Here is a 9,502-nt window from a genome sequence, read left to right on the forward strand (position 1 = left end):
CTCCCTCTCTCTCTGTCTCTCTCTCTCTCTCTCTCTCTCTCTCTCTCTCTATCTCTCTCTCTCTCTTTCTCTCTGGCACCGCAATCTTGTAAATGTCCAATTCAGTGTATTGTTTTTAATTGAAACGTCAAGTGTATATTCAAACATTTTACTGAAACTATATAATTGTGTTCTTCTTTGTGCAAAGCAAAGGGAAGATTCTTTCCCGCCCCTGGTTGATCATCGGCCACATGCGTGTTGTTTGTTTGCCGGCTTCTCGTGTGTCTGTTCCGTTCGACTGATGTTAAAGGCGAAAACAAGAGGTGAATCAAAAATAGCTTTTCACACCTGCGAGTGAGAAGAATCTGATAAGAAATGTAACAATGCCTAACAATGAGTAGATCAATTCGTCTTTTGGCTGGAACGCTTTCACTTTTCTTGCATCAATTGCACAATGAATAGAGAGATAGAGAGAGACAGAGACAGAGAGACAATGACAATGACAATGCTTTATTTAACGAGGGTAACCGAATAAGCAATAATTTGCTTTTTGTACATCTGGCCCTCGCCCTAAAGAGGGACTAATCTGTTATGAATAAATATTAAACTGACAAAGAAAACAATATTAGGAGAAAGAGAGAGAGAGAGAGAGAGAGAGAGAGAGAGAGAGAGAGAGAGAGAGAGAGGGAGAGAGAGAGAGAGAGAGAGACAGAGAGAGAGAAAGAGAGAGAGAGAGAAAGAGAAATAGAGCGAGTTGCAGCATTCAGGGGCCAAAAGCGAAAACTTAGGGCTGGAGAGACGGGTGAAGTCTTCCATTAATCAGTCCAGTCAGCCGTAAAGCAGCATCACGCGACAGCGAGGGCTCGCACATCGATTGATCTACTATCTGTTGCACCTCGTGATGAGATTCCTGACCACTGGCCACTGTCCGTCAAATTGCTTTAGCCCTTTAGCTTTACTGGCCCACTCCCAGAGGTGTGCGATGACGTGGTTTGCGTGGACAGCGTCCTTAGTTAAAGTTCCGCCCCCAGATGGCCTGGATGTCGGAAGTGCCTCGACCTCGTTTGTCCCGATTCAGTCATTGCACAAAGGCCGTTGTTTGTGTGGTTTTGGTTGCTGGGCCGAGCTGCACGAAGCGATACGTGGGTGAAACTCAAACGGGTGAGAACAAACCGCGGGGTCTGATTCGTTGAAATCACAACAAATCTCAATTTCAACCAATACAACACCGCGGCTGACTCCCACCCGGTTGGTAACTTTCTCGGGCACCTCAGCCCTGGTTCCCAAACGGATATGACTTGTTTGTCCAAGGTATATGCGGGACTTGTTGTTCCGTTCACGTAGCATGTGAAGGTCCTGAGTTGACTCACTGTGGTTGAAGGGAAGGTCCTGAGTTGACTCACTGTGGTTGAAGGGAAGGTCCTGAGTTGACTCACTGTGGTTGAAGGGAAGGTCCTGAGTTGACTCACTGTGGTTGAAGGGAAGGTCTTGAGTTGACTCACTGTGGTTGAAGGGAAGGTCTTGAGTTGACTCACTGTGGTTGAAGGGAAGGTCCTGAGTTGACTCACTGTGGTTGAAGGGAAGGTCTTGAGTTGACTCACTGTGGTTGAAGGGAAGGTCCTGAGTTGACTCACTGTGGTTGAAGGGAAGGTCTTGAGTTGACTCACTGTGGTTGAAGGGAAGGTCCTGAGTTGACTCACTGTGGTTGAAGGGAAGGTCTTGAGTTGACTCACTGTGGTTGAAGGGAAGGTCCTGAGTTGACTCACTGTGGTTGAAGGGAAGGTCTTGAGTTGACTCACTGTGGTTGAAGGGAAGGTCCTGAGTTGACTCACTGTGGTTGAAGGGAAGGTCCTGAGTTGACTCACTGTGGTTGAAGGGAAGGTCTTGAGTTGACTCACTGTGGTTGAAGGGAAGGTCCTGAGTTGACTCACTGTGGTTGAAAGGAAGGTCCTGAGTTGACTCACTGTGGTTGAAAGGAAGGTCCTGAGTTGACTCACTGTGGTTGAAGGGAAGGTCTTGAGTTGACTCACTGTGGTTGAAGGGAAGGTCCTGAGTTGACTCACTGTGGTTGAAGGGAAGGTCCTGAGTTGACTCACTGTGGTTGAAGGGAAGGTCCTGAGTTGACTCACTGTGGTTGAAGGGAAGGTCTTGAGTTGACTCACTGTGGTTGAAGGGAAGGTCCTGAGTTGACTCACTGTGGTTGAAGGGAAAGTCCGAAAACAATGAAAAATTAATCAAACATCAAATTCGTGTGCATCAGCCTGTCCTCTAATATTTATTAATCATGCAGTTCCGGCGCTTGGTCACAAATGTCAGGATACTGACCTTCAGCAGCTGGCAAGGTTTGGTTTGTTTGTTTGTTTGTTGTCATGTCAGTTTCATCTCTGGATATTTATTTCCCACTTCACGTTGTGAGAGCAAATAAGCGTGTTTGAACGAGTTCAGTAGTCATTTGAATGTGTTCAGAAATGAAATTCTTTAAAGTAACGGACTTTGAAGTGTCTGTCACTTGCAAACACGCACAGGGTTGCAGACTGGCTATGGCTTATCTAAAGGATTCTAAGAGTTAAAATGTGTGAAGACGCCAGCAAGTTCTGACCTGGTTGTCAACGTGAAAATACGCAGGCCTCTCGCAAATTCACGTCCCCTATAAATTTAGTTAGTGAGCATGCAAGGACATACATGTATATCTGACATAACTTGGCAACAAAGGAAAAAATGCACCCCTTTGTGTACCTTCACCAAAATGTTCATGCCTGTGTTCTTTTCTTATAACTTTTCATGCTGAAAAGTGCATTTGCTTCCGCTGTACATCGCGCTTTTCGAATTAGAGATATGTACGCCTCTTATATTGGTCACGTGACAAGTTCTCAAAGAAGGGTATCTCCAAAATCGGCCCGAAAATAAACCGAACTTTCAAAATAAAAAATCGACCCCAAAAAATCAGAATAGGCAAATTATAGCAACTTTATATTCAGGTAGAAAGACCTTACCGTCCGGTTAGCTATACATGTATAACATGTATAATACCGGAAATATGTATGGCTATATTGCATCGTCGATGGCCCTGTCACACCTTGACGTATTAGCCAGCGTATGCCGACGTATCAAAATTTCCCTCAAACGCTGGCATACGCTGAACTATCGATGTTTGTTCAATTTTGGGCATATACATAGCGTATTCATAACGAGTTGGGCGTACACATATCGTGATAGTAACGTATATAGAAGATTTCGATAACTTATAGATAACTTATACCAACGAATGCTTAACGTGTTGCCGGCGTTCACAACTTATGTCCAACGATAGTCTAACGTATGCATAACGTATGCATAACGTATGCAGCGTATCGCCGACGATCACGTGTCGTAACCTATAAAAAGGGTGCCGCTCGGCGATTCAAATTTTTTTTTTTTTTTAAATATCATATTAACCCAGTCCTGTCCTTAAGAGGCTGACAAACCATGCCTGTAGGATACTAATTCTCTCAACAACAAAAAAGATTCAAATCATAACTGCACTAGACATGCCGAAGAAAACACCGAAGAAAGCTGCCAAGACGTCTCCTGGCCGTGGGCGTTGACGTAAGCGCAAGGAGGATCCATTATCACCCACACCCTCACGCTCACCGGCCCTCTGATGGAGATGCTGCAGGTTCCAACGCCTCTTGTGCATCTTGGGCATCCGTCGTCTCAGCCAACCCTTGCCAAGAGAAAGAGGGCCAAGAAGACACCGTTTTGTCTTCTTCTTCTTCTTGTCGTTCGCCAATATCTCTTTCTTCAAATTTCATGATGGCAGATAATGCGTGGTACAGTGATTTGTTCGAGAAGCGCCATGCAGGCTCCATACCTCCGTCTTCAGCCCTCAAGATTTTTTGTAGGGGTTACCCCACCCTTAGCTCCTGGCCCGTATGTCCTACCCTGGGAACACAAGGGGGATTGTTTCTCCGAGGATCCCACCCCGGTTGAAGCTTTTACTCGGGTTGCTCCCTCCCCAAGAATAGCTGCCTTACTGGGCTGACGAGTCCATTCTGCCCGGCTAGTTCCCCATAGCTGGAATGCCTTCGTCCGCCATTGTAGCCGTTGGGAGAAAAAGTAAATAAATAAATCTCCTCTTCCGCCTGCCTTGCCGTTGAGGCCCGGATATCCTGCCGGTGCAGGGATTTGACTTTGGAGTTTGCTTCTCCTAGATCAGTTGCCTGCCATGGCTACAAACTGAGTCTGGTCTACTCAGTAGGACATCCTCCTCCGCCTTCACAGCCGTTGGGAATTCTCTTCCTCATCCGCCTGTTCCACCGTTGGGATGCCCTGAAGGTGCTATTTGCCCATAGCTGGGTGATCTGTTCGTGGACACCAGGTCGCACGTCATGGGGGCAGATCCTCCTCCCCGATCCGCCTTGCTTAGCCTGGGGGCTCGCGCTACCCAGTTTCCAGAGCTGCCAGCGTGGAGGCGCAAGGTCGGTCTTGAGACAAGCAGTACTTACCTAGTCCGGAGGGATTACACCATAATGGATACCTCGCTTAGACTGCAGCTAATGTCATAACAGCCGTCACATACAACACAGACAAGCGCAGGCAGAGCAGCAAGCAGGTACAGGCTATATGCAACCAACCACCATGACACAGCCTACAAACCTAGACTAGGGTGGTCCAAGGGAGGGCATCCTATTGATACCCCACTACCCGCACACACCAAGCACACATTCGTCCCCTGGAGTCTATATCCTTGAGGTGGATAGAGGCTCCTTAGTGCCCCACCGTTTTGTCTTGATGTTGAAGAAGAGCAGGTCATGTGCGATTTCCTTCGCGAGAACGCCATCATTTCAATCAATCAATCAATCAATGAGTCTTATATCGCGCATATTCCGTGGGTACAGTTCTAGGCGCTCTGCAGTGATGCCGTGTGAGATGAAATTTTATACGGCCAGTAGATTGCAGCCATTTCGGCGCATATTTACCTTTCACGGCCTATTATTCCAAGTCACACGGGTTTGTTTGTTTGTTTGTTTAACGCCCAGCCGACCACGAGGAGCCATATCAGGGCGGTGCTGCTTTGACATTTAACGTGCGCCACACACAAGACAGAAGTCGCAGCACAGGCTTCATGTCTCACCCAGTCACATTATTCTGACACCGGACCAACCAGTCCTAGCACTAACCCCATAATGCCAGACACCAGGCGGAGCAGCCACTAGATTGCCAAGTTTAAAGTCTTAGGTATGACCCGGCCGGGGTTCGAACCCACGACCTCCCGATCACGGGGCGGACGCCTTACCACTAGGCCAACCGTGCCTTGGGACATCAAGAAGACCGACTACCGGAGGGTGGAAAGCATTTTCTACTACCCTCCTTGCTCGGGAAAGCCTGTAGTTGGAGATGCGTTTTTTATTCGTCAGACCCCGATGGCTGTATGGCTTCATCATGGTTGGTCGCAGGGCGAAGACATTGTCACCGATGAAGAAGTAGGGCACATCCTGGTTGTCGTTGGGAAGAGGCTCAGGGTCAGGAAAACCTAGGGTACCGTCTTCAACGCATTCCTTCAGCTCACAGGAATTGAATATCTGCGCATCTGATGCTGATCCAGTACCACCGATATCTGCCCAAATGAATTTGTAGTCGGCATCTACAAGCGCCATCAGAACAATGGAGTAGAATCCTTTGCAGTTGAAGTATAGACTCCCACTCTTTGGAGGACAGCGGCAGGCCACGTGCTTCCCATCAAGTGCCCCACATGTATTGGGAAAGTTCCATCTTTGGAAGAACTTGTCAGCTACGGCGCGCCAACCCTCCGGAGTACTTGGGCAAACCAGCACCTCATCCACGTATTCGTCAATAATGGCTTGACAGACTTCTCTGACCACAAGCGACTGGGTGTTGTGAGGGACCCTCCATCCGAACTTCATCGAGGCATACTTGTTCCCAGAGGCAAGGTGACGTAAATTCAAGGCCAACTTCATGCCAGGCTCAAGCGGATCCCTGTAGAAGGTGTACTGCTTGGGTATCCTTGGACCCACTCTGGCTAGCAGCTCGTCGAGCATCGCTGGGGACATACGCAGAAAGTTGGTGAAGGATGCATGGTCCTCGTTACGGAGTTCCACCATTAGCTGGTCATACATGCCAAACTGCCGTCGCCTCCCGATCCATGGTCTCACCCAGTTCCTTCTCCTCCGTTCAGTGTCAAATCGATGAGGTCATGCTGATGTTGGAGGACAGCTAGTTGGTATTCTCGTCTCAGCCTTGCTGGATCTTCCATCTCTCGGATTACATGGACATCTGCTCACCATGGAGTCTTGAGGACTACTGGCGGTTTCCTCCTGCGAACCCCATCTTTATATACCAATGCCCCATAAACGCTGCCAATACGCTATTGTACGGTAGTTGTAAGTTAGAAACACGTTCAGTAAGTTCTCTGGTCGTCCGGAACACGTCCAAAACGTCTACAAACGTCAATATGCGTTGGAGATACGTTCGACATAGGTTCAAAGCACGTTACTCATAGGCTAGAAATAAGTTTTGGGTACGCTTGAAATTATCTCGACGTATGTCGACTTATTAGTAACGTGTGTCAACGTGTGTCAACGATCGCATAACTTACCTACAACGTTATGAGTCATACGCTGGCATACGTCCGAACATTTTGTGCATGTTCAAAATTTGTCGACGACCTCGCCGTACGCCGACGTATACCAGCGTGTTCTTAACTTATACAAAACTTACCCATAACTTATTCGACGTATTCGCCAGATTTTTCATACGTCGGCATACGCTGGCTCATACGTCAAGGTGTGACAGGGCCATGATCAACTGAGCAAGCTTGTGTCGGCGTTTGCAAGGACAGTCTTGGCAAAAAGATTTTTTGTTTATTAGGTCAGACCTCGCGATCAAAAGCGTACATGCAGACACTTAGCCACCAAGTTCAAGAATAAACAGAAGAACCCAACTGTGTACCTGCTTGTCGAGGATGTTATGACTTTCATGCATCTGGTCATGACCGACCCGTGTCTAAAGCCAAAAGGTGTCCGGACTTCACCGACTCCTAAGTCGCAACGCCCAAGACGCGTTTGCCAACATCTGCTGTTAACTCTAGGTGATATTTGAGTTAGAATTTGCTGTGTATCCCTGTCATCTTGCAGTAAGGCAGTGTGGAGCCACGTCCAGAGTTGCTTTGTTAATGGCTTAGAAGCGTGAGAGTCCCGAGAAATGTTTGTGCGTCTAAAAAATTAAAAAGGATATTCTTCTTTTTCTTCTTCTTCTTCTTCGTTCATGGGCTGAACCTCCCACGTTCACTTATGTTTTTGCACGAGTGGATTTTTACGTGTATGACCGTTTTTACCCCGCCGTTCTGGCAGAATACGCCGGTTTCGGGGGAAAAGGATATTCAGAACACATATAGAGTGCCGCTTCCAAAGCACTGTAATATCAGGGGACAGCTTTACAAAGAGGTGTTTAAATGTGTAAGAGGTTTTACCTCAGCTGTCAGGAACAATGTGGTTGCCAGTGGTGTCAAGCTGTCCCTGCCTCGGGCTGATCCGCGGAAGCTGGTGGACTTTTCCTTCAAATCTGGTCGTGTGTCTCAACAAACACTTGATGCCCAGTCCTTGTTCAAATTCGGTGGATTTGCAGGTTGAACGCTGTCCAATGGGCCGAGTGAAGAAGATCCTTGCCAAGAAATGAATAGAATTTTGATTATTTTGATCGTTTCCGATCGTTTGATTCGATAGAATCTGATTCTGTGAAGGCATTTTGGCAAACGCACTTCTGACTTTGAGGGAGGGGGAAGGGGAGAGGGGAGTTATACGACTGTCAAGTATTTTAATGATTTTCACTTGATATTTTATTATTTTAACAAATGTTTGTTGTTGTTGTTGTTGTTGTTGTTGTTGTTGTTGTTGTTGTTGTTGTTGTTTTTGTCCTAACCTACAATGCCTCGTAAACATGCAGAACTGAAACCGTGGCGCGATGTTTTCATACAAGTTGAGCAGTTGATACCTCGTGGAATTTTTCACTTGGCCACTCCAGGGGTCGGTCACATTCTTGGCCGTGTTTGGGCCGGTGGTCATTGATTCCTGGCCCTATTTGAACAGTGGTCACTGTCGTTAACTCCTCGCGCCGTTTCTCCATCCCCTCGCGCGTCTTTGTGGATTCTTTTAACATCGACCGGCGCCTCTGGTTAGTGCAACAATCCGGGCGATAGGGGAGAGGAGCGGGAGGAGGCAGGGGGGTGGGGTCTCTTTATTTTACGTTCCATCCTGATGGCCGTGTTAAATCGTCCGTCCGATGTGGGAGATAAATCTTGCTGTCCTGTGCACGTCGTCAGCGGGTTCCCAGAGCTTGGTGTGGAGGAGCGTTCTAAAGGAGACGTTTTTAAAGGGAAGGAGATGGGGGTAAAGAAATACACTAACACACCGAGAAAAAATGGATACAAATAAAATCTGAGGGCCTTAGTTTTTCTTTCCTTTCTCCAATACAGCGGAACGCCGTTTTAAAACCGCCAATAATCTGAGAAAAGTATATCTTAAAAGAGAGGGAATCTTAAAATGGAGGTAAATGTACAGACGTTATCAACAGAAAATGTCAAAAAGTAGGGTTGTATAAAAATGAAAATAAAAAGGGGGGGGGGGGGGTCTTAAAAGAAGGATTGTGCTGCACTGCCCCTGCGCCCCCTCCCTTTCTTTTCCAGGGCAATGAGGGATGTGATTTAAATCAGGAGTAGCAACCTTAGTCTGTAGTTATGATTTATAAGTTTGCTTCACTGTCTGATAGGCGCATTCCTTGAGGATAAACTTCAGACGTCAGAGCAAGGAGTTAAAAAAAAGAAGAAATGAAGAAGGCAGAACGGATGCAGCGCAAAACTTTCTGGCAGAGTGGCCGCAGAAGGTTATATGGCTATGTTCGGTTGAAACGGTGTTTTATTCAACAATAAATTGATACAATTCATAATGAGCATATTTAGGATCAATAGCTTTTCTTTCTTTCTTTCTTTATTTGGTGTTTAACGTCGTTTTCAACCATTCAAGGTTATATCGCGATGGGGGAAAGGGGGGAGATGGGATAGGGGAAAGGGGGGAGATGGGATAGAGCCACTTGTTAATTGTTTCTTGTTCACAAAAGCACTAATAAAAAAATTGCTCCAGGGGCTTGCAACGTAGTACAATATATGACCTTACTGGGAGAATGCAAGTTTCCAGTACAAAGGACTTAACATTTCTTACATACTGCTTGACTAAAATCTTTACAAACATTGACTATATTCTATACAAGAAACACTTAACAAGGGTAAAAGGAGAAACAGAACCGTTAGTCGCCTCTTACGACATGCTGGGTGGCATCGGGTACATTCTTTCTCGTCCCAACCAATATGGGACTCCCACTAACCCGCGGGGGGTGATCAATAGCTATGCATGTTGGTTTGCTTGTCGGTGACGCTGCTATGGCCAAAAGCAAGCAAGAGCTCAAGGTCCAGGCGGCTTTATCCAAGTATCTGTACCGGACTGCTCATCTATATATATATACGACTTGTGTC

The 9,502-nt window shown here is 46.8% G+C and overlaps 1 protein-coding gene across 1 annotated transcript; it reads right to left on the bottom strand.

Annotated features, from left to right (window-relative positions):
• Positions 1-4,205: 4,205 nt before the first annotated feature.
• Positions 4,206-9,296, bottom strand: LOC138967701 (putative nuclease HARBI1). The gene is made up of 3 exons (XM_070340355.1): positions 9,292-9,296; positions 5,298-6,144; positions 4,206-4,319 (listed from the first exon to the last, which is right to left on the bottom strand). Exons 1-3 carry the CDS (start codon positions 9,294-9,296, stop codon positions 4,206-4,208), a joined length of 966 nt encoding a protein of 321 aa, XP_070196456.1.
• Positions 9,297-9,502: the final 206 nt, after the last annotated feature.

Source organism: Littorina saxatilis, linkage group LG5 (genome assembly GCF_037325665.1).
Source record: "Littorina saxatilis isolate snail1 linkage group LG5, US_GU_Lsax_2.0, whole genome shotgun sequence".
NCBI classification, from domain to species: Eukaryota; Metazoa; Mollusca; class Gastropoda; order Littorinimorpha; family Littorinidae; genus Littorina; species Littorina saxatilis.